Source organism: Thermobia domestica, chromosome 6 (genome assembly GCF_964235325.1).
Source record: "Thermobia domestica chromosome 6, izTheDome1.hap1.1, whole genome shotgun sequence".
In the NCBI taxonomy this organism is placed as follows: domain Eukaryota; kingdom Metazoa; phylum Arthropoda; class Insecta; order Zygentoma; family Lepismatidae; genus Thermobia; species Thermobia domestica.
In genome coordinates, this window is record NC_137459.1 from 243,206,509 (window position 1) to 243,232,912 (window position 26,404).

At 35.6% G+C, this 26,404-nt stretch overlaps 1 protein-coding gene across 2 annotated transcripts in view; it reads left to right on the top strand.

The window, feature by feature from the left end:
• The window catches only part of LOC145687771 (uncharacterized), a 340,643-nt gene that overhangs the window by 198,565 nt on the left and 115,674 nt on the right, over positions 1–26,404 (top strand). For both annotated transcript variants that reach the window (XM_081761210.1, XM_081761209.1), the window contains exons 4-5: positions 1,956–2,042; positions 14,459–14,536. In XM_081761210.1, the coding sequence (XP_081617336.1) occupies positions 1,956–2,042; positions 14,459–14,536 (165 nt within the window). The remainder of the gene's footprint in view (positions 1–1,955; positions 2,043–14,458; positions 14,537–26,404) is intronic.

Below are 26,404 nucleotides of genomic sequence, written 5' to 3' on the forward strand. Positions count from 1 at the left end.
TTCCTTATTATATTGTTTCGTTTCTTATTAACATCAAAAGTATACACTTCTTATAATGTTTTGTAATATATATATATATATATATATATATATATATATATATATATATATATATATATATATATATATATATATATATGGGACGGGATGGGATTCGATCTCGTGTCAAAATAACAAAATAACTGCTAGTCCGCCACTCTATCCACCTAACCACGGAGACTACGTTTTGTTTGCTCTCTTTTCTTAACAAATAGTGCTCATAACCATGGTGCGTATCGCTTCGAACCTTAAGATAAGAGTTTTTCTGTTTAATTCTATATTTTCGGACGACATCTTAGTTACAGAAGCTAACTTATATTTGGCAAACCATCTAGACACTAGATGTAAACCAATAAATTCAATATTTTACTCCACTTTCCAGTTTCTTACTTCGCCTATCGCCCCTCGTTCACTGCCTATTGTCAATTTTCCTTCGCAATCGTGCTCTGTTACTAAAAATCCCGAGAAATCATCGTTGCCAGTATACACAAAACCGAGCGTAATTTTGTTTTTTGCTTATATTTTTATTATTTTATTATATTTTTTGGAAATATCTCCTTAAATGGATAGCTTTCTATCATCTTCACATAATGATAACTGAATTTTACTCATAAACGTAGGGAAAATGGAATAAATGCGAAAAATCGTGAGTTACAGTATACGCGCAATTTTTTGCGCATGTGGGTACATATTAGTGTTCTATACTATTGTACCGAATGCTTAAATTGGGCAATTTCCTAAATTTAAGGGGTGGGCCAAAGTAACCTTCCCAAAATTTTAGAGAGGTACATTAATACACCCATGTCTTATGAAAGGGAATGGACCCCTGTATACGCCCATATAACTATATAAGGTAATATGACCTCATCAAAGTTGATAAAGTAGTCAAAAGAACCCGAAATTTGACATTTTGGAATTTTTTTACCCATTAAAGTGTATGAGATGGACCCCCAATACAGATAGAGGTACATACTCTGGTCCTAGGCTATCTTACCAAATTTTTAGATTTGGTAATTTCCAAAATTTAAGGAGGGTGGTCCTAAGTACCTTTGCCAAACTTTAGGGGCTGGGCCAAGGTACCCCTGCCAAAATCTAGAGGGAGTGGACCTAAGTACCCCTAGGTCATTGATCCCGGGCGAAGGTCACTGACCTTTGACCTATAACGTCAAAAAGTTCGGGGTCAAAGTTCAAAGTGAGACCAAGTGGGGCCATTACCACTTCCCCTGACTTTGACCAGATTTGTTTCTCTCTTCCGAAGGCTCCAGTGCGATAAAATGCACACCGTTTTTAGAGCTCAATGTGTAGTCTCACTTCCATAAAACCTCAAGGGATCGCGCTCCCTATTTTGGGCGATATTTAAAAATATATCAAAACATGCGCGCCTTATGGGCATTTCCATTTATTGTTGACCCATTTTTGTTCGTGTCCCCGCTGAGGTATGGACACCATTGTTTACACGCGCAGGTCTTAGACCACGATCTCTTCCCACACCTAATAGTATGTGCTCAACGCAAACGAGAAAATTGGGAACTTTTGGAACAGCTCTTTCGTGTAGGAACTCAGGGCTGTGTTACAGTCTGGTAAAGGGATTAGAACATTTTGAAACTTACCCACATGTCAAAATTTTCTTAAATACCAGTTGTGAATGTCCAGCAACATAGACAAATATCATATATTGTTGTGATCGCAAAAACTAGTGTAAGGAGGAAAAAACATTTTCTACATGGTTTTGGGAAATAGCTAATACGAGCTACCAAAAACAAAAGTATTTTTTGCGCATAGTTAACAATAATTACTCTTTTACAAACATGTTTTCTATTATTAGATAGTGTGGAATTTAAATATACTTGTATTACATAGTATGCAAATATACTCCTCATTATATTTATGTAACTCATAAAGTTAAATTATTTCAGAGTCGCACTCTTGTTGTGGAGTTGAGTGCTTGCGCTACAAAATACTTGAGGAACAGCAACTACAAGCCTTGTGCAGAAAATTTAACTGTAAGTAAACAAAGTTTTAGTCTATGCAGAATATGAGCGATACATATACAACGATGACAGCTAATAATGTATATAGATACAGGTTGACGCAAGAAAACGGTTAAATTTCAATTGACTTAAAATGCACAAATAAACACAGAACCAACTAATTTAAAGATAAAAATCAGTACATAGAGTTTGCCAATAATAAGGGCATAAATATGGAAATTACATTACACTTTATTTTTTGAAGATAAAGTCAGTAAATAACAAACACTGGGTTCATGGGATCTCGACGCCCACAAAATATTATCTTTACGTGAAATGACTCGCCTTCCAACAAACGAACGGTTTGCACCACTCTTGCTCTATCATTACTAAATGGCAAAGCCTATTTAATGATATCGCATCGATCTGAAACGAATGTGTGCTACGCTACTGCAAATCCTAGATTCAAAAACTCCCGTTTCCTTGCGCCAGCCTTGTCATACTATAATCTGGACGCTGAGAAATGACAACCATGAAGATGATCTTCGAGTAGAGGACTTCAAAACAAACAAAAAAAGTATAACTAACAAAAGTTGGAAAGTCCTAATCCACCGAATTTTAAAACTAAATATTTTATCTCAAAAAGTATGTGTGCTATCACAACCGATTCAGAAAACTTACTTTGGAACTTGTACGTGCTCGACATAAAGTTCCGTGTTTAAGAGTCCTGTGGTACCTACATAATGAATTTTATAAAGGAAGTTATAAAGATATAGAGTATTAAAACACTAATCATTTAATGCACTATTTATTATCTAATCTTTAAAGGTGAAAAGGATTTTCTTTTGATCGAATCACAGGAAAACGGCTGAACTGTTTGAAACGAATTTTTGGGACATAGTATATAGGTTGAACTAAGATTTTATCATTACTCTGATTAATGGGCATATTCTATGGGGAATAGAAGATGTTCAACATTTCTATAAAAATACGGTATCTCAGCAACCCGACAACTGGCAGGAAATTAAACTCCGTATATACATTCCTCATTAAAAATAAGAGGAAACGTGTTTCGCCATTTTTTAAATTTTCCCTTTTAAGATAAACTCGGGCAATTTCTATAATTTCTTTCTTCACACTGAAATCGACATTGTCTGTTTTCGTAATCGCATCACGGAAAAACGGTTGATCCGTTTGAAATGAACTTTGGAACAGTTACATAGTACCTATCTCAAGAGGGAATTTTGTCATGTCACTTTAATTAAAAGACGTAATGTAAGGGGATAGAGGTTCTATTTTTTTCGAAAAATACACATATAGAATGTTTTTTATCATTTTTATCATGTAGAGCGGGCTGCGGTGGCTCAGTGGTAGAACTTTCCACCTCTAGTGCATGGGGTCCTTGGTTCGATCCCAGTTCGCATCAACTGAGCTTCGTTGTGGACAAACGCTGTGTGCGTAGGTTTTCTCGGGGCTTTCCCACTTTCTCCATTCCACCATTTCATTCATATCTCATCATCACAGTCTCATTTAGCCTAACCGTCATAACCGTGAGACGTAAACTTAACCCTTTAGTCGGCAGTGCTGCTCTCAAGCAACATTGCATTCTATTGCGTTATCCGCACGAATTATAACTTCAGTGATCATTTAATTGGCATTATTGTTTTCATACAATATCCATATACATGATTTGTGGGTCGCTTCTTTATAAAGATACTACAGATACTTCTAATCTTCGTCAACAGGGGACAGTCAAATTTGGTATTGTAGAAGCTTTATCTTCAAAGTTCCGCGAAAGTTATTTTGTTTTTTATTTTTTTTTATTTGTGATTTCTTGCTCTGTAGGAAAATATTTCAAGAAAACCGTTGGTAATTACTAGGAGTATTCTTATGTTTTACCATTACAGGGCAATGCTGCTCAATAGCTACATATAAGACCTATTTTATGATAATGCTGCTTTGAAATAAACACCCTGTATTTTGTAATCAAAGTAGAAAAATACTTTAAAAATTACAAAATTATGATCAGGAAGACATAGTTTAACCATAAAAACAAACTAAATATTTTAATGGTAATGCTATCGATGCTTGCCCATTAAAGGGTTAAAGATTTCATATAAGATTTCATGTAGAGAGTTGAATGAACGTATATATGCCCATCAGAATGTAGCATGAGAAAGATTAGTATAACGAATCGTTCGTTTCATACGTGTTTTACCTCCAATTATATTAAAAACCATTACAAGTACAATTACAATTATACGTAAAACCCAGAACTTCAACAAGTGGCATCTAGAGTCCTTCGAAGTAGTTTCTCAAAGAATTCAGCACACTCGATGTCAAAGGCGCCGATTACCCGTGCTCTCATCATGAGCAAATCTTCTGATTTTACGACTCACTGCTGTGCCAATGTCTTCATGTGTTTGAAAGCGTATCACTCACAGTAGCTCCTTCAGGCATCGTATGAGGTCAAAGTCGCAAAATGATAAGTCTGGCGAATATGGTGGATGCTCAAATACTTCCCATCTCCATCGTGTGAGAAGATTCTGCACGCACGCTACAGTATGGGCTGTCGCGTTTAGCATGAAGGATGAGTACATCGTGAAGACATTCAGGGTGCTTCTCCCCAACAGCCAGGCGTAGGTTTCATTGCAGAAAAATGCGGAAGAACTACAAGGCATTCACTCTTGGACCATGTGGGACGAAAAGACACAAAATTATCCCCAAATGTCATGACAGGAGGGAGATTGCGACGAAATTTTCGCCTGCATGGCGAGCTTGGATGACGCCATTCCGCTTACTGGCATTTTAATTCTGGCTCATAGATCCCGGTTCTGTAGCGTTACTGTGGCGTCATACTTCTGCCATCTTGCAGATTCCTTGGAAGTCTACTTCGAAGGATCCTAGATTGCACTGTGTATTTCTGGTCTTTATGCACATTTGTAATTGTACTTTTAATGGTTTGTAATGTTATAATTCCATATGAAAAAACGATTTGTTGGATTCATTTTTCTCGTGCTATTTCCTGATGGAGATTTGTATGTTCATCCGATCCCACACGTGTAACGTTTACTCATGTGCTAGTCTTACATTTGCATGTTTAAGAATTTCTTGCCTTATTCCCATTTTCGTTAAAAAAATGACTTGCAGTAACTCTCGAATATAGCTGGTCAAGGTCTATCATAATGGGAAATTAATCCCGATCGGATCATTTTACATATAAGTATATAGGTTTTGGTTTTTGAAAATATGACGCTCATGACTCGGGAACAGTAAGTCTGCACAACATTATACTTCACAGACTTTTATAGTAGTTAAATTCTTCCATCCTGCCAAGCCTGATCCCAATCCGATGAGCTTGAAGTACAGGTTTTGCTTTTGAAAATATTACACAACATTTGACCATCCATAACTCGAGAACTACAAGATTGCACAATAAAATATTCCATATACAGCGTATATAGTAGATCATGGAGTACCACTATTTCAACTTTGGGATAAGTTCGGCTGAACTCGTACGATAAATAGTGTCCTTGATTTTTCAGGAAAAAATCAAATGAAGGACGAAAAGAAGCCCTGATTAACTGATCAACGCCTAGCCCAAATTGAAAAAGCTAGAAACTTGAAGTTCGCACAGTACATAGGATTTGTAACGTACGGTAGATGCCACTAAGGAAGGACTTTTGGAAATTTGAAATGGAAAGAAGGACGAAATAGGCTCTGCAATTACTTAAGATGTTGGTGTCTCCGATTTCCTTAAGATTAGAGACACGAAATTTAGTTTTGGACTTTTTTGATTTAACGAAATTAAATGCGCCTTTTAACGTTTCTGATATTTGACTTAGAATTGAATAAAATACGTGGGAAGAAAAGGATTAGAGGTTACAATTATTATATTAATATGTCCATATCTCGGAATTCCTTGAGTTTAAAGACATGAAATTTAGTATTTTCGCTTAAAATAATTAAATACATATTTGAAAGTTCCTTCATGTTTGATCTCAGTGGAAAAAAGAAAGATGTGGGGAGAAATGGAAATCTTTCAGTTTTACCTCCTATACCTAGGTATTATGCCATGTAGCCTAAAGGAGACGATGATGAGAGTGAATGAAATGGTGGAACGAAACGGGGAAACCCCGAAAAAAACCACACGCATGGTGTTTGTCCACCACAAAGCCCACATGGTGAGGTGCGATCGATCCAGGGACCCCATACACCAGAAGTGAACGCTCTATCATTGAGTCACCGAGACTCATTGGGAAGAAAAGGAGTAGAGGTTGCAAGTAAAGATGCTCATATCTCCGAATCCTTTAAGATAAGAAACTGAAATTTGGTATTGGAACTTTTGGCTTGAAATAATTAAACACGTGTTTTTCAGAATGCATACAATACATACATATATTCCCAACACCAAATTTCATATATGCAGGGTGATAATGGACTCTACCGACAAACTGTAAGAGGTGATTCCTCACATCAAAATAAGAGAAAAAGTTCAAATGAACCTATGGCGAAAAGTGCATAGTTTCAGAGCTAGGGCTGTCCAAAAAAGCTAAATTTCAACAGGCCCTATTTCGAATTCCAGAAACTGTGGATGGTGGTCGTTATCAGCGTAAAGGAATCTACGCATACACAATCCAAAAGTGTATATTTAATCAATTTTTAATAGGTGTACAGGGTATTCCCTACAGAGTGTAATTCTCAGATATGCTCTCAATAGAGTTTTCAGATGTACCCTGATTTCAAGGAATGATCCAAAGTAGGCAGGAGGTAAGCCTTGACAACAATGGGCATCCAATGTTTCCAAGGGAAGTCCGAAGTGTTAGGAACCGGCAGCTCCATTTTGTGTGTGTGTGTGTGTGTGTGTGTGTGTGTGCATTCCGAATAACGTGTGATGCGATGTATTTCATCATGGTATATTTCACATTTTAAGAAAACATCGCAGCATGCGTTTTCCAGAGTACGAGAGACCGTGCAGCTGACGATTCTTAACACTCCCGACATTGCGCCAAAGGATTCCGCATTCACTGCTAACAAAACTTACCGTTTGCTTACTTTAGACCAATCATAAATTCAGAGCATATCTCAAAATTCGGTTGATGGCATGTGTAGGAATTTCATCCTGCAGGGAATACTCTGTGCACCCATTGAACATTAATGAATTGTTTAATTTTGGACTGTGTATGCGTGACTTCCTTTACGCTCATAAGGACCACCATCCACTGTTTCTCGAATTCGAAAAAGGGCCTCTTGAAATTTGGTTATTCCGCGATTTTGTTTAGCCCTAGCTCTGAAACTATGCACTTTTCCCCCACAGGTCTATATGAAATTTTTCTCTTGTTTTGATGTGAGGAATCACATCTTACACTTTGTCAGTATAGTTCATTAACACCCTAGAACCAAAAGAATAAGGTTCACTTAGATGTCCATATGAGCTATTTCGGATTTCATGCAAAACTTTGAGTTTAGAGCAATTTTATACGAAAGTCTGAAAAAAAAAGAACGCAAAATATTGCCCGTAGTAACACGTAGGGGCAATTTCTAGTTAAGTATAACTTCTATGAAGAATTAATGTTTCTTAGAGTAACTCGTTTCTTGTCAAGAGATTTGTGAGAACATGAATTCTGAGAATGCTTGATTTGTTTTTACAGTCGTCACAGTCAGTTATTTTAAGATCGAGCAGCACGCCCAAGTGAGTAAGCACGTATGTCATGTTTAGTACGAGAGATTATGTACAGTCTATCAACTGCACATTCCCTGAATTTATTTCTAAACTGAAAATAAATTGGAATGCATGTTCGCAGGTGGGAGTAAAGTGAACATGTAGATTTTTTTTAACTATGGTAAATTTCCAAACTATACGAATGTAATATAGAAACCGGAGGTGATACACACTTGGGGGGCTGTGGTGGCTCAGTAGTGGGGCGTTCACCTCTGGTGCATAGAGTCCCTGGTTCGATCCCAGCTCGCGCCAAGTGAACCTTGTGGTGGGCATAGACCGTGTGGGTGGGTTTCCTCGGTATTCTCCCGTTTCCTCCCACTGGTATTATGCAATTTTTCTGTATCTTTACCAAATATGTCTTTTGATTAATGGTTGTCAAAATAAATATAACAATATACCTAAAGAAAGGCTAATTTTAACATAAACATACGTGTAAACAACAAGTAAGTAAAATACTGATTATGAGTGAATGTCGAGGTGTATAGGGAATTTAAAGTCAGTTATATAGTAAAATAATATTTTTTTTTTTAATTAAGTGTACTGGAGAAAGAGGATTGCTCTGATAAAAAATAAAAGTTTAAAGTCAGGGATGAACAACAAAAACTCTTGTTGAGGATGTGAGTGGAGCAGCATAGAAAAGTAGTCACAGAAAAGAAGGGATTGCATATTCAAAGTTAATTAATATAATACATGTTTCGTCTATCATACTACCTATTAATCTTAGTGTCTATTTTAGTACTTTTCAAGTTTGTGATGTCTAGTTTTAAAAATAAAAGTAATTGACATTGAAAAATCTATTTTTGCCTACTTTTACAAAATTGATCAAAGTGTGCAACCTCTAAATATTATCCAGTTTTCTTAAAATTTGTTGTATATATCTTTTACATCGCTGAAACTCGGGCCATAAGCAAAGTCTACGAAAATTTTACATTTTATTTTTTGTCTTACAAAATTAAACATTCTAAAGTGTATAAAGATTAATTATCAATTTTACGTTGAAATAAACTACATTTAAATGTAGTTTGTGTGATTACAATGTGAGTCTTGAGTCCTTTTTTTTATCAATTATCCCACATGTTGTGATAGGAAGAGATGTAAAATTAAATGTGAGGGGGATACTTTGCTAATTTGGGGTGGATTCGCACCCCTGCTTGAGATTATACCAAACGTTGTAGTAAATAATATAAAATGTTTATATGTACTACAGGAATGAGTTAGGGCATTTATTTAGAACCAGCTAATATAAAAACGTATTCTTTTCTGGAAAGAACTACAGTGAAAACGAGACGTCCTACAGGTAATAGAGATGCTTGGCTGAATATGGATTCGGATGCTGGATATCTGTTTTTGTACTTCTTAACTAAGATTCTAATTATCTTTCAGTGGTAAAATTTAACCGATTATTCAATTAGTCAAGTGTGATTATACCGACTCATAGTGTGGTGCCCGATGGGCGAAATCTGAAAATCAATCCTCCTTAAAGGAGTACAAAATCACAATCGGAAATGATTCATAAATAATAAAACAATATGTTTTTACCATGCACCGCCGACGTAATAAGGTTTGCTGTTAGATGAATCGGAATATTGGAGACATGGATTTCATGATCAAGCAGATAGTAATTTATGTTGCAAATTTTCTAAAGACTACAGGAAGCTATAGGTTGAATTGATCTTGCATCGTTTGGCCTAATCCTCGTTTCGCCTAACCAATTATCTGATACTTTTATGACAGATAAAAGATAAGCTTTATGTCCGCCATTTTAGGCGAAATAAGGATACTCGTTTGGCTTAATTCTCGTTTTGCCTAAAATGGAGCACTAAAAAATCGTGGAGGGAAATTTTTCGAAAAAAAAATATTCCCTACTATGTGAAGAACTGAGAAATACAGATGAAAAACCAGTTAAATCCCTCTTCCATATTCAGTTTCATAAACTGTTAAATCCCAAATCTGCAAATAACCTAATGAGAAAAGCAGAATCAAACCCGGTTAGTTCCATATTTCAAACAATTTGAGGATTCGTACTCTATAGGATTAGTTTAGTAATCTGAATATTTATTGCAACTCTTCGTAAATCATTCGAAATTTTATTTGTCAGAATTTGAAATGTGTGCTTTCATTATTTTTGTTATTTTTGGACTGAAAATTGAAAAAAAGAAAATGAAATCTTTAGTTTTACGTCCCACGGTTATGCCGGTTAGGCTAAAGGAGACGGTGATGATGAGAAATGAATGAAATAGTGGAATGAAGAAAGTGGGAGGAAACGGGAAAACCCCGAGAAAACCCACGAGCACGGTGTTTGTCCACCACAAAGTTCACATAGCGCGATCTGTAATCGAACGAGGGACCCCAAGCACCGGAGGTGAACGCTCTACTACTGAGCCACCGCGCACCCTGGACTGAAAATAGAGACACTATGGGCCTTATGCAGAGTTGTTTTGACGTCTGATTAACACCTTATTAGGAGGTTGACTAACGGATGGTTATCGAAATTATATTCAGAGTCTCTGATTAGGACGTAGTATTGGACGAAGTTAATCACATGTGACTAATTAATCTACAGCAGAGTCTAATCTTTTACCCATGATTTAGCGTGCGACAGAACATTCGTATTTCGTAATTCATGTATTTTCATTTTTACAGACTACGCATGCGCTCATCAACCTTTCCGTAGTTGCCACATTTTTTCTCACCGATGCATTGGGGTTCTATAAGTTAATCATACCCAAATCATCATTTTAGTTGTACTCAAACTAGACTCTGAATACCAAAAAGTGCACCTTCCTTAGTAAAGAGTTAGTATATACACTAACTAGTGTGAGACTAACCTTCGATTAACGAATTCTCTCTGAATACCGCCCTATACGTCTTAACCTAACTGTTCGTGAAACTTTTCTGTGCTTATTTGCTTTTCTTTAATAATTACTAGACAAATGCACCCAAAATTTTGTTATCAGATAACACCAAAATTGTCTAGAAAACGTACAAGACCTTGGACTATCTGTGGTTAAAAGTCGTTTGTTTTGTATTTCAGGGTAACTCTTTACTTTGAACAGAACATTGTTGGATTAGGTTCTTCTCTAAACGGTCTCTTCGGCTTCAGCAGAACCTCTTTCTTAAAATGTCTCGTGTCAATTATCATTCAAAATTATAACATGCTTCTGGTACAACATGTTAAAACAATTTTGCCACTTATTTACCATTTCTGATTCTCTTTCTGCCACTGTTTTGCTCAAACTCAACATTTGCATATTTTGTTTTGCTATATTTCAAATTCATATATTGGGATAATTGGCAAATTAATATTCACCCTATGTTAGTCCATAAAAGGTTACAAACTCTTCCAAAATATAGTCATTTAGTTTAGAAATGTATACGAATAGGTATAATTAACTCCGCTTGTAGTTACGAAGGGTTTGACGATTGAAAGCAGCTCAAAGCTCACGTTTTACAAAGAGGTTTTTGAGGAATAAAAAACCGGGAAAATGGTGATGCACCGGAGGACGACGATGATATGGATTTCCATTTAGTAGATGATGATGGAGAGGAGGTTACATAATTCAATTTTTTTGCACATTTGGATCCATTGTTTTCAATTTAAAACAAAATTAATGTAACATTTATGTATCCATATTCATTTGTGCCAATCTCGTGCAATGTATAGTTGATAATGGGACCGCGGCAAGGTTGGACGACGACAAGCCTGGACACTTTTTGTGTCCAAGCTTGTCGTTGGCCAACCTTGTCGTCAGCGACCCAACATGAGATGTGTCCAGGCTTGTCTGGATCGACCACGGCAAGCTTGGACACCCCAAGAATGTGTCCAGGCTTGTCGTCGTCCAACCTTGTCGTCAACGACCCAAAATGAGATGTGTCCAGGCTTGTCGGGATCGACCGCGACAAGCTTGAACACCTCAGAAATTCGTTCGAGTCTGGCGCAAAAGGATAAATTGAAAAGTGTCCAAGCTTGTCGTCGTCCAACCTTGTCGTTGTCCAACCTTGTCGGGAGCGACCAAAATTAAGTGTCCAGGCTTGTCGTCGTCCAACCTTGTCTGCGTCCCGTTGATAATACACCCCCTCCCAATATTTTAGTAGGCATAATACTGATTTCAGACTCTGACTCCCTTTCTTTTTGATAGGTTTTGTATCTTGAGCCTCAACAAAAATGGCCACTCGTCAGATGCAAAAGCTTTTATTTCCATTTACATACGCAAAACCTGTTAAATCCAAACTATTTTCTTCAATAACGCAATTCACAGACTAGTGCGATTATACAGCTTTCGACAGACCAACACTCACATTATTCTTTTTTTTTTTTTTAAATTTTCTCTAGTTTCAAATGTTATTTTACAATTATGACGTGTTTAAACAGTTTTTTTTTCCGATTTGTCACAAATTTTAAAATGTGAATTTAACGTGTTTTGCTATTCACCTACTCATATATATTCGTATATATCTATGGTCCTAGTAAATACATAAAGGAGTTTTGGTAATCCTAACTCCTCGAAAATAGTTACTATAATATTAATCTATATATTTTGCATTTCTTAATTCTTTATATACTAGGGAATTTTCTCTTATATAATTTCCCTCTAGTTGAATTTCCACGATTTTTCTTATTGTCCGCCATTTTAGGCGTAACGAGGATTAGGCCAACCGAGGATCCTTTTTCGCCTAAAATGGCGGACACAAATCTTATCATTTATCTGTCATAAAAGTGTCAGATAATTGGTTAGGCGAAACGAGGACTAGGCCAAACGTGGCGACACGGGTTGAATTATTACTTGAATATCTTGGGGGCATTTAGAAAGTTCATGCTGCTACGTGCTTTTTCTACTGTGCAGTTGTATTTTTGTTATCGCTTTCTTTGCCATAGTCGATAACGATATTGAAAGTTATCGTTGTTAGCAGTCGCGATGTAGTGATGAAGAATGATGAACATTTAAAGAAGTTAACGAGTCAATAAAAACAATTCAAGACAAACAAATCAGGCTCAGGATTTTTAAAATGTGTTCACATGCAATAGTTATATTAAAATAATCATTGTTTTTTATTTTTTTTATTTTTTTTTAATCACAAAAGGCTTTATTTGTGCCAAAAGACACGAGAAAGGCGTGTCTTGGCCAGTGGTGCCATTCAAACTCTTTAACAACCGGTTCTGTGATTAACATTTAACAACTGATTCTATGATTAGGAAATTTACTTATATTTCTATATTATTATTACCGTATACTTATTTATTTCTTATTCCAGTGATACTAGTAGCTGTAACTAGCATCCTTTATGCTTCGTATATTGATTCTCAGAAATACTACTTAAGATTATTTTTCGTAAGTACTGAATCTAGAAACTAGAAACAACCGGTTCCACAAACCTGAGAAATTTTATCAACCGGTTCCAGCGAACCGGCGCGAACCAGCTGTTTGACAGTACTGGTCTTGGTCATAAAAGCTTGATTTAATTTTTATATCGATTTTTGTCCCTAATCACGTTACTTCACCACTGCGTAATAGAACCCTTTGAATGATTTTTTTTCATACTTGCTGATTAGACCACTTTTGGCTGTAACCTTAAGACACTGTCTTAAAATACGCATGTAATGATACTCGACATAAATTAAACAAAAATATAGATCTTATCATGTGTAGGGTGATCTTATTTTTAAGCGCGATTTTACGAGCGATGAATCTAGTTTAACTTAGCTAACTCAATATATATAATAAAAGTAAGTGTGGTTTGTCCGAAGGCCCGAAACCAAAACCCGGAGCCCCATGGGAGTTATATGGTATTGTAGCCCTGTATCTCCCATCCATGAAGAAGGTTTCGGTTTGGACCAGCAGGGGTCCTAGAGGGAGAAAACTCCCAAGCAATGGTATTACTGTGCTAAAAAAAAAAAAAAAAAAAAAAGTTAAATTTTAACGACAATGCGTGCATTTCTTCAATTTCAATGTTGCTTTTCTTTCTACACAAATCATTATTAATAGAATATTCCGGAATGTTCTAAAATTATCAACAATCTTGGAAAATGTTACAGACGGTTATAGAAGTTTCCCAAACATTCAAGAATGTTTAAGAATTTTCAGGATGGCCTAGAACCTTCTAGAATGATCCAGGATGTTCTAGAATGTTCCACAATGTTCGAAATTGTTGAAGAATGTGTCAACATGTTATATTATTTTCCTATAGGTTCGAAAATGTTTTAGAATGTGCACCACTAGGAAGATACACATTAAGAATACGAGGTCATTTTTATTAAAGTAAACACAGGTATCTTATCATTATGCTCAGGTTCTTCTCAACCTATTTAATGTTTTGAAAGAAAAATGGTGGGGTTATGTCTAGATGATGGGAGCCAGACAACAGCCTATCTCCTATAAACATATTTCCCCCGTGCGAAGAACGGGCATTTCAGCTAGTTGACAAATAAAGAAAGAAAGCTTATAGATTAGAAAACAAAGAACCTAAATATTAACTTCATACATAAACTTGCCTCCTTCCATGCTTGAGGAAAGTTTCATGCTATGATTATGATTATCGACAATTAAGAACTATACAGAAACACACACACATATATATATATATATATATATATATATATATATATATATATATATATATATATATATATATATATATATATATATATATATATATATATATATATGTGTGTGTGTGTGTGTGTGTATTCGAAAATACTGCGTATTGATATTTTTTATTTATTTTTCAGAATACGGATTTTAACGCTACAGCTAAAGCATTAAATGATTTTGATGAATGCATACGTGAAGTATTGAAGCGTGAAGTGGTAAGTTTGCCGTAGTCTTGAGTAACATTAATAAGTTTTGGATTTAGGAATAATAATACACACTTGGAAAATCGAGAATACTATGTAATACAACGCAGTTATTTTTATCTTGCATAATTCAATTATCAACTTTAGAAACGAATATCGCACGAAATATCCTGTCCAGTTTTCGCTTGTATGACAGACATACTAAAGGACATCTCTGTTGAGAATATGTCAAATTTTCAACTCACCAAACGTATGATTAATTTGCTAAGAAACCATGGGACAAAATTTCAGATAAAAATCATGACATTTATTTTGAATAATGTCCTGATTTCTTAGTTAGAGCATAAGAAATTAAATTTTGGAAACATATTGAACTGATGGCATAGCATTGTTATTATAACATTAAGTTTAATTATTTATTTTTGTTGAAAATATTTTAAGGATTTTGCAGTATAACCATAGAGAAATAGCAAAAATGGCTTTAAACTAACTAACTTCATTGATAACTTACTGATTTATAAATTACATTCCGTCAGTAGCAGGCCTTGGTCTCAAAATTAGCATTATTTATTGACTTCAATTTACAAGAAAGGTTTAGCCTAGCCAGAATACGAACTATGGATCATAACTCTTAGCGTAGATCTTAGAAAAGAAAAAGATGGAATTTCTCATAAAACACTTAAATTTCAATGCAGCAATGGCTGCGTTCTAAAAGCTTGTTTATTTTTGTGAATGTCACACAATTATACTCCAAGGCTAAGAGGACCGTGATGATGAGCTGGATGATATTGGCGAAATAAAAAAGTGGAAGAAAACAGGAGAACCCCGACGAAACTAACGCACTGGTTGTTTGACCATCGCAAAACCCACTTGGTATGAGCTGGAATCAAACCATAGACCTCAGGTACTAGAGGTAATGAGTTTATCGCTGAGCCACCACACGTATCTGAAATATTGAGTTTTCTTGGCAGGTATATCATTGCACATTGCTTCTTTCTTGAAAATTACTTCAGCAAGTGCTGCTTCCCGACTGTTCCTTTACTCATTACAAATATACTTTCAGTACACAAAAGAAAACAACAAGAATCTTAGTTTTGTAAACCAGTGAGTTTTGAATTACCATCAATCAGTCCGTGTCGTTGACTTAACCATTATCACTGTGCTGGATTCTCCAATTGACATAGGCACCAACAAACATAAACCTTAGTCAGGGATGTCAAACAAAACGGCGTTAAATCACTTCGTCCTCAAGAGAAGCGGGAATGGTACCGTATATATAAAGATACTTTCCCTTTTTGAAAAATAACGAGGAAATCATTTGTATCTTTTGATGTTTCAAAGAGGAGGGGATCTTAGAAAATGAGGGAGCAAGGTCGAAATTATGTCACTTGATTTTACGAACATCGATAATTTCGCTTCCCATGAGCATAGTGGAACGATAGTTTGTTGGGCCAGTATACCAGTGCATGTTTTCCATAAAATTTTAATGTTTTATCCTCGATGTTTCACGAGACAGAGGGTCATAAAATCCTAAAAATACCTCAAAATTTGGCACTCATTCACTCAATAAACACTATGGGACATTTGCTGTAGACATGGAAACTTGATATTTGGCTCTAGTATAGGATGTGTGATACATGTCAAGGAAAATATTCGAAAACTGGAAGTTTTCCCCTTCAAGGATAAAAATTAGGAAGCAAATCGAAAATTATGTCACTTGATTCAAAAACTTGAAATTTGGCATAAATGTAGAATTGTGGTACTAGTAAAGGCAAAGATTAGAAAACTGGAAATTTCAACGCCCTCTGCAAGGAGGACAATTATTTATAGGAGGCAAGGCCAAAATTACTTCACTTGACATATCAACCATCCATAATTTCGCTTCCCATGATGATAATGGAACGAAAATTGACTGCGTCACTAATCTGATAAGGCTATGACAATTATAAAATTTCAATGTTTTACCTTCAACGGTTTACAAGTTAGAGGGTCATGAAGTCCTTTAAAAAATCTCGAAAGTTGTCACTCAATCACTCGTCAAAATTTATAGGGCACTTCTTGCAGACGTGGAACACTTGCTGAAGCATTATAGAATACAAATTTCATTTAATCTCAAAACTGAGAAAGAATGATCAATTCCCTACCAATAAATCAATTTGCTCAGCAATAAAGAAAATATTTGTATATACAAAACTTTACATGCGTATCAATTATTACTTTCAACACAGCTTGTAAAACACCACAAAATGTCTCCTTGATACGTATTCCACACTCCTAATTATATAGTGTGCAACACTTTTTCATAGCGTACTTTATATATCAGAAGTATTGCTTATTAAAATAAATTTAAACGTTTAAAACTGGATAGTTATGAACACAGATGTAGACATTAAAAGTTTCGAGAAAGGAAAACCAAAATGATTTTTTACTTTAAAAAATATTTCTTACTATTTTAGAGATACTTCAATATTATTTAAAAATCATTATTAGTGTTTCAGAAATACCCGAAATAATTTTTGTATAGATTAAAATCAGTTTGGATTTTAAGGTCAATTAGAAAGGTAAGCAAATTATTCTTTCTAGTTTTTAATTTTTGGGAAAAGTTATTCTTTAGAAAGGCTGGAATTTGATGTAAATTAAAAATAATTAGTTTTTAATTTGTTAATTAATAGGAAGGATTTAGTACTTCTAAAACTTTAAAAAAATATATATAATTTTATGGATTTTCTAGATTTAATTTTAATTTCTCATTGTATAAGTTCTACATTAAATTATTCGTTACTTCATCTAGATTCTCTTACCATATATATATATATATATATATATATATATATATATATATATATATATATATATATATATATATATATTAGTTTTCAAAGTATCAGTTTGAAAATTCATGTAATATTACTGTCTATACTTAAAGTTTTAATATAATGGAGTCTCACAGTGATAAAGTTTTATAGTAGGGGAGCTTAGGGGAAGTATCCTGCACTTTGCGTTAAAAAGGTGCCACTCGGATATGTTGTTCCCCTGATCCAACTAAGCAGGAATCGAAGTGGCCCCACTCCGACAGGTGGCCAGAATCCAATATGGCGGCTATCAAAGATGGCCGCCTCTGCGAATTCATAGTGTTGGTTTTAGAGGCATATAACTCCTTAACTAATAGTCCAATCTTCACCATTCAAAAACTAAACGACGTAGAAGATAACAGGGTCTAATAAATTGGCAAAAGGTTTTACCCAACACTGAAATTAACACGTACAGAAATTATTTAATTTGGAACTTTACATTTTTTATGATGGAGTTTACTCATATTTTTTAAAATAACAAGTAAACGCCTGGGATTATCGAAAAAGATGTCGTATAACTTTTCAAAGAGTGTTAAATTATCTTTCGTTTGGTGTATATTTCATTCAGATTGGTTAATAAACAACGAAGTTATGACAATTTAAATATTCGCATTGAGTCGATTGATTTTCCCCAATGTCGAGCGAGAGTTCATTTACCGTAATAAAACATCACTGATGGATGCTGCATTGTACGAAACAAATCATTAATTTGTGATGTATTCTTCATAAGTCCCACTTTCACTAGAAACAAAAAGTAGCCTGACCAACAGGCCCGTATCCAGGAGGGTCCAGGGGGGCCGCCCCCTAAATTTTTGCTGGCCCCCTAAAATTTTCACGGTGGACTTGCAAATGAACTATAATATGGTGATGAACTATAATATGGCTGGCTACGGGCCCCCTACATTTTTGGGCTGGCTACGGGCCTACTGACCAAGCCCGGTTATGATTCCAATATGGCGACCATTAATTATGATTCATAAAAATTAGTTTCTTTCGAAATATTGACCTGAGTATCTAGATTTGTAAACGAATACGGACAAAGTAATATCATCTATTCTATTACTATTCACTTTTATACATGAATCAAGTTTAAGAATATCTTAAGAAATTACGTGCGTAGCGTCACGATAGAAAAGTTTTATTGTTTCATCTGAATTGAAAGAGAACTGCACAGGAAGACTAAGAAGTAAGTTCATGTCTTTAAACCATAAACATTGTCTTTATATCCTTTACAATATTATAAGGAAATTACATAAAGCAATACATATTTTTTTTAATTCTTTAATAATTTCTTTCGTATTGAAGAACAGAAACACAACACAAACACTAGGTTCGATAATTTGAAATTCACAATATATCTTTTGGATTTTCTATGTGTACAAACAGTTTTATGATTTCGACGAACAGTTAATTACTTTTTGTACAAGCTATTCTATAAAGAATCATACATTTAAGTTTATCTATTTATTGGTACGTTTCCAACGTGGTGTAAATTTACTGTGGATCAACTGAATATTCAAAAATAATGAGTGCTACTTACATGAAAGTTCTATTGGTCTAGATCTTCGTTTTCAGTTTCCATCACCTTTCCACATGTTCCCCTACACATAGAACAAAAAAGCAGCACGGGACGCTTGCACTTCTACAACGACATCTTGGGGTACCGGTACATGTCTTGCAGGCACATTTCAAAAAGGGTTTCCTACATGCTTCGTATACAACTGGAATGGAAGTTCATGTTGGAGAAAGTTCACTTCCATTGTCAGTCCATCCCCAGTTTACTGGTGAAGGAATATGTGCTATCTTCTTTATTGCCTGGCCCCAGATTTGTCCAGCTTGGTATGCTGCACGCTTGGTGTGAAGAAGCAAGGCATCACAATTTGGAAAAAGTGCAGTAAGAGGTCTGCCCTTTTCCAAAAAGAATTCTCACCGGGCTTCATTAACTTTAAATTTTTCACTTGTTTTTGAATATAATAGGACAACATATCGTTGCAGTGAATTAAACCAATCTTTGCCTATGGTGATTACAGGGTGTGAAATAGTTAGGAAAGCTGTGGTCACCTCTGGATACAAAAGCCGTGTTTTCCATGCTTATAATTTTCCATGTCGGAGAAAGTATGACATTGTATCACATCCTGTAAACGCGTGGAGGCCTCGTAATGCAGTTGATTTTTCTTTTCTTCATGCTTTTGAAATATGATGAACTGGGAGAAATCAATGATGTTTCTTGGTACCAAAAGATATCCATAATTCTTCTAAACCGTGTCGCTCAAAGCCGTGGAAAAACGATACAGTAAGTATTACAACATCTGTGTCTACTGTGCGGATAACTATCTTCTTGTGTGCATTTAATGCTGCATCAAAGCAATGTAACATGATCCTACTATCAGCTTCTTCTAAATGATTTCCTGATGATTTGTTTGAAAATGGAAGATTTCTTGAAGTTTCTATGTGATATCCATTACTGGTTGCTACCTCAAAGTTACTTCCTTCCTTTTCACACATAGACTTTCCAAGGAAAAGGAACAGTTCTTATTTATTTGCGTCATTACGAAGGAAATCGTTACACTTACTAGGAATTAGTGTAGTTGGTGTTACTTTTGTCCTTATTCCTACCCCTGCTTTCTCATGTGGAAGATTTTATGTTCTTTGAAGAGTATCTATCCCATATCAGATCCACTTGCTCTGCATTGAATGTGTCTGCGTCTCTTTGAACATATTTGAAGAAATTACACTGGAAATGATCACAAAATGTTTCTACTGATACTGGTTGCAAAATGTGAATCAAAATTGCTCCAGCAAATAACGAAACATCACAATAATTAGGAAAGTGTTCTTCTTTGATGTTGGCTTCACTCTCTAGAAGCATAACTAAGTCGGACTTTTTTGAGGATTGTGAATTATGGCAGAGAGACTTTGGAATTGGTTGACTCTCGTGCTGAAAGAATTCATCCAAGTCAAGTCGTCTTGTTTGACTGAAGCGTAGTAAGCGAGAGAATAGTTCAACGTCTATCTTAAGTAATTTTATTTCATTTCTATTTGTTTTATTCTTTTGAAGGGAAGAATGGAGCACTAGAGAAGACTTTTTCATGGGCGAAATCAATGGCGTCGTACATTCTACTAATCTTTCTTGCACAAATTCCTTGTATATATTAGACCCTTTTAATTCTGCTGAATATAGGGATTCAATTATATCACCGCTATAGATGATTCTGGAAGCAACATTAACAAGTCCACTATTTTCTTCAAACGGATTCCCCAATTCGACGAAAACTTCTTTCATCTTTTCAACAGACGATTTAAATCTTTCTTGCATCGACGAGTAATCTTCATGGTGCTTATTATCAGGATCATATTCATTATATGGTATTTTGAATTCATTAATTAGTCTACTAATTTCTGGTCCCGTTGTCATCCATTTGACAAGAGCATTGTCGCCGTGTATGAGTCCAATCGCTCCGCCATCCCCTTTTATAATTTTGTTATTTTGTTCATGAGCTGATCTATAGCTATTGCAGAAAAAGGTTTTGATGTCTTTCGTATCACAAAGTAACCCATTTCGAAAGGATAATCTCAGGATGTGTTTCTTCCAACTTCTTCAAATCAAAAATGCGAACGGGAAGCCAACGAGCATAGTTAAGGCGGTCCATTGCGAAAAACAATTCTGCTATTAGTTTTAGTGTTTCAACGTAGAACTTAAAATTTCCTTGACGTATGGCTCTGATGTAAATTAAGAGTAAAATCACGAGACGGTAATATATTATCCAAAACTTAAACGTTGGACACGAAGATTCCTTTTCAGTATACCAGTCATTGAAAGATTGCCCTGATGAAGACTTCTGATATTCATCACGCAGCAAATGATGTAAAACTGTCAGAGTAATCTGATGAGCAAAACGAGCTTTTGTAATGTGAGTTACTTTCAATATACTGTCAGCGGTTCCTGGTGTTGCTACATCTGACTTGTATAAAATTTCTACCCAACCACTTCTATCTAACCATTTGCCTATAAGATGCAGGAAGGCTTGTTCGATGTGCAATCCTCCCAGCATCAGAATTTGATGATCTCCGCCATATAACTCTGGCCAATTCCATTGAATTCGTTTCCCCAAGGCAAATAGTGGTTGATCCATTACAAGAACCGGAACTTGTCCTTTGTTGACTTTGTCTGTAAGTTCTCGTACAACATTCATTTCGTGCCGTATCATAGCAACAGATATAGTCTTCCCTAAACAACGGAAGCAGGCAGCATATACTTGGCAATTGCAGAGTTTCAGTTTTCGAGGCATGGTGTACAGACCAAGTGCAAATAGTGTCATTTTTTAAGCATGCTTCAAGCCAACACTCCCAGTTTTTTTCTTCTGCGAAAAATCCATTTTGCGGAAGAACTTTCTCTACAAACTGCGGATTCTGTTGAGGCAAAACTGGTTCCTTATTAGTGATATAAGCAGGAGGTACTAGAGCAGGGATGCAAATAACCACTCGCCCACACGGCCGGGGCGAATCATAACCAAGGTAAGTAAATGATTTCTATTGTGGGATGTAGGTTAGTAGCTTTTTTATTGGGTGAGTAAAATTTTGTTGCTTATTTGCATCTCTGTACTAGAGCATAATTATCGGGGAGAGCAGGAGCAGTTCTCATTTTTATATTCACTTATCCAGTGAGACATGGTCACGTCGAATGCCAGGGTTATCTTTAGAAGGATGCTGGAAAATAGAAATGCTCGTACCATGAAAAGAATTCTTTGATGTTCTTCTAGAAGGATTGTAGTCAATATTATCTAATGTTGCAACGGTTAAAATACCTCGACGAAAATTGGAAGGACAAACCCATTTCGCCACTTTGATTTATCAAGCACTGAGAAAGACTTGAAGATATTTCCTGTACACGTGTAGACGAATTGTCTTGTGAATGCAGCTCATTTATGAGATTTTTTTTTACGAGTTTTAGCATACACGCTCACCCCAACATAGAGAGGAAGAGGTTGCTCGCGATCGCTTTATGCCTTGCTGCTTCTGTTTCAATATCGCCTGCTTTCCTATGGAAGTTACAAAATATAAGTTGGCTCGCTATCAGGCGATAAGCTTGAAGTTGCTTGACTGCGCTGCTATCAGGGGTGACAGATGAATCATAAAGTAACATATTAACAGCAGAGCAGATATTAGTGAAGGAGGAACAGAATCTTCTTGGCAGTGATTCTCAAATTTTCTTGCAAAATGACTCTTGAGGTTTGCCATATCCTTTCGAAGCATCTTAACAACACGACTTAGTGCCATAGCATCTTCATCTATGTCTTTCTCCAGCTCACTTATTATGTCAGATCCTTCTGAAAGCAAAACATCTCTGCCGGACAGGTGAGCTGTTAGCTCTGGCCTGTGACGAAGAATCCTTTCACTATGAACTTCGATTTCTTCTGATTCAGGCTTCTTCATAATCGTCATTAACTGTGTTTTGTACAATTCAAAAACATCGCTCATTTTGAATCGACAACTTCTTGGTAACACAAGAATTGCGTAGGCGCCTCGAACTTTGACTTTTTGTGTGATTCCGAACTATTCCCGCCGAAACATTACACGGGATTCACGCCATTGTTACTTTCAATGGAAATACTTCGAGAATAGTGCAGTTGTTATTACTCAAAGTTTTTTAAACACTCAGTTCTATCCGATTCTTTTGACGTATTTCGAAACAAGATTTGGAGTTCATTCCTTCCCATACTTACTCTGTGGGACAGAAGGATGGGGGAGAGAAAAATGTTTGTTATTGCTTTGTCGTACTTGTTTATAAATCTAGATACTTCAATAAATATTTCGAAAGAGACTTATCTTTATGGATGATAATTAATGGCCGCCATATTGGATTCATATAACCGGGCTCGGTCAGACTGTCTTGTGCTCTGGTGAAAATGGGACTTATGAAGAATACATCACAAGAGAATGATTTGTTTCGTACAATGCAGCATAAATCAGTGATGTTTTATTACGGTAAATGAACTCTCGCTCGACATTGGGGAAAATCAATCGACTCAATGCGAATATTTAAATTGTCATAACTTCGTTGTTTATTAACCAATCTGAATGAAATATACACCAAACGAAAGATAATTTAACACTCTTTGAAAAGTTATACGACATCTTTTTCGATAATCCCAGCCATTTACTTGTTATTTTAAAAAATATGAGTAAACTCCATCATAAAAAATGTAAAGTTCCAAATTAAATAATTTCTGTACGTGTTAATTTCAGTGTTGGGTAAAACCTTTTGCCAATTTATTAGACCCTGTTATCTTCTACGTCGTTTAGTTTTTGAATGGTGAAGATTGGACTATTAATTAAGGAGTTATATGCCTCTAAAACCAACACTATGAATTCACAGAGGCGGCCATCTTTGATAGCCGCCATATTGGATTCTGGCCACCTGTCGGAGTGGGGCCACTTCGATTCCTGCTTAGTTGGATCAGGGGAACAACATATCCGAGTGGCACCTTTTTAACACAAAGTGCAGGGTTTGGCCATTTTTTTGCCTTAAGCTCCCCTACTATTATGTGTGGGATAATATAAGACCTTGAAAAAAGGTTATGTGGTAATATTTAAGCTTTTTAAATCTCTTGTTATTCCCCACATATTTAATGTTGTTTTGATAACAGCGCATAATCATTCTTTAAACAGAAAAGGTAATAAAATGATATTATGTTTAGCAGAAAAGTATTTTTTCGTAACAGACATAAAGCACTCTTGATCCTAACTCAACTTCGACAAGTGCTTGCTTCACCAGAATTTGAGCGATCACTCCTTATATGTTAAATAACCATACACAATACCGGATGTAACACGATATCTATTCAAATTATATCACCAAATGGTGTATTCCGACTTAACGACTTTTCTCACGGACAATATAAAAGCAAATGTAATAACTATTCTTCTTACTCTTTATATTTCTAGTGACTAGCACTTGTGCTTTTTGTTCAAGAGATCCAGGGTTCGATCACTCTTAGAATAATATAGAACGCTCTACAGTGGTTCGAATAGGCATTATCACTTCGTCCTTTACAATTCTTCATGGTGACATAAAACGTTATACCAATCAATGACAACCCTTTCAACCGGTGACTGAAAAATCCATGACCCATAACATTAGCTATCAAGATGATCCTATTGTCACAGGGTTTTTTACCCCTGGAATTTTAGCACTGGTAACTTTTACCCCAGGAAGTCTTTACTCCTTATCGGTTTTTGGTTATTTCAAAGAAAAAGTAACATATTAATGACCCTTGGAAATGTTTAGTTCGTTGTCAGTTTTCGGTTACTTCAAACATAAAATCTAAAGTTACCTTATAAATTCATGTAACTGCACGCAATATCTTGGAATATCAGCCCACTTCAAGCAAGATGGTCTTATGACTGAAAATTTGATAGCAGTGTAAAGTTTTATTAGAAAAATATTACCCACCTGTCGTTTCCTGATTACGTCAAAGTTACATTATGCATTTATATCATTACGTATTATCTCTTAGGAAACACACTCACTTCGGGCAACATGGCCTTATATCCGAAATTTTTATAGGGGTAACATTTTTCTAGGAAAATTATATTGTTCCTGTAGGTTCCTGGTTACTTAGAAGACAAAGTTAGATGTTACATTATTAATAGATATCCATGCATGTTATCCAGGTGGCGTACTCACTTTGGGAAAGATTGCTTTATATCCAAAAATTTTATAGGGGTAAAATTTTCCTACGAAAATAGTAATCCTCTTGTCGGTTTCTCGACTTCTGATTACTTCAAAGCAGAGGTCAAGTGTTGTGATATAACTAATACCATTTACTATTATCTCGGAGAAAATTTCTATTGTCTTACTGTTATACTAGCTTTTATTTTACGTTAATTTGAATATTACTTTTATTTCTGTAAAGTGGAATTATTGGCCCAACTTACTGCGTAAAGAAAGTTTATTATTTATTTAATCATAAGCTACAATGCCTCTTTGTGCACATTTGTCCTTCAAGGTGTGGAAAGTTTTTGATACCGAACTTCTCGTGTAACAGAACTGAAAGCAGCAAAATTACATCAGCCAATGGGAGCTCTCCAGAGATGGAGTGGGTCAGTGGGTCGGTGGGTCAGTGGGTCAAGTGGGTCAAGTGGGTCAACAGCATGTGACCCACTGTAACCCACCACCCACCGTGACCCACTGCGACCCACAACCCACCATGACCCACTGTGACCCACCACCCACCGTGACCCACTGCGACCCACCGACTCAGTATGATCTACCGACCCACTGCTCACTGCATTGTAGACAGTATCTTCTGAAGACTGGTAAATTTGTCTTCGTTTTACTTTCAAGACCTTCATTTCCCTTCCTTTTCCATTTGTTTCTGTCTACTTACCTGAGGTGAATAAATCTAACCAAGTGAAAAAAGAACTTCAGGCACTTTTGGATATTGATATTTTTAATTGTAATAATAGCAATAAGACTTATACTAGTACTTGGCTTTCGAGACCTGTGGGCTTTTAGAGAAGCAAATTATTGGAAAAAATACATTTTTGAATCACTGTAATATATAAATTATTAAAAAAAAAAAATATATGAATGTAACTATGTGTGCCTGATCATCACGGTCAAATTCCAAAGTCAAATTAAATTACTTTTGGTATATAGTTAGGCCTGAATCCAAACTGGGATGTTATATTGCTTTCATTATAATGCATAATATCCTAAGGAGGTAGTGAGAATCCGAATTTTTGCGGAAGAAAATAAGTATCTCGCAAGCCGTTAAACTTACGGAGCTGAAATTCAGTGTATTAACTCTTTATTGAAAATAAACATCCAAGCACTTTTTAAAATTCTTCTTTATGGGGGGGGGTAGGACACTTTCTATATATGGAGAATTTGTGGTGAGTTGGTTTGTAAAAAGGATCGAAAACGATCGATGTTATATAAAAAAAATAACAGAAACAAAAAATACAGTGCTTGGCTTCATATATCCATTGCTTTCTACTATAAATAATTGCTGAAGCTTATATT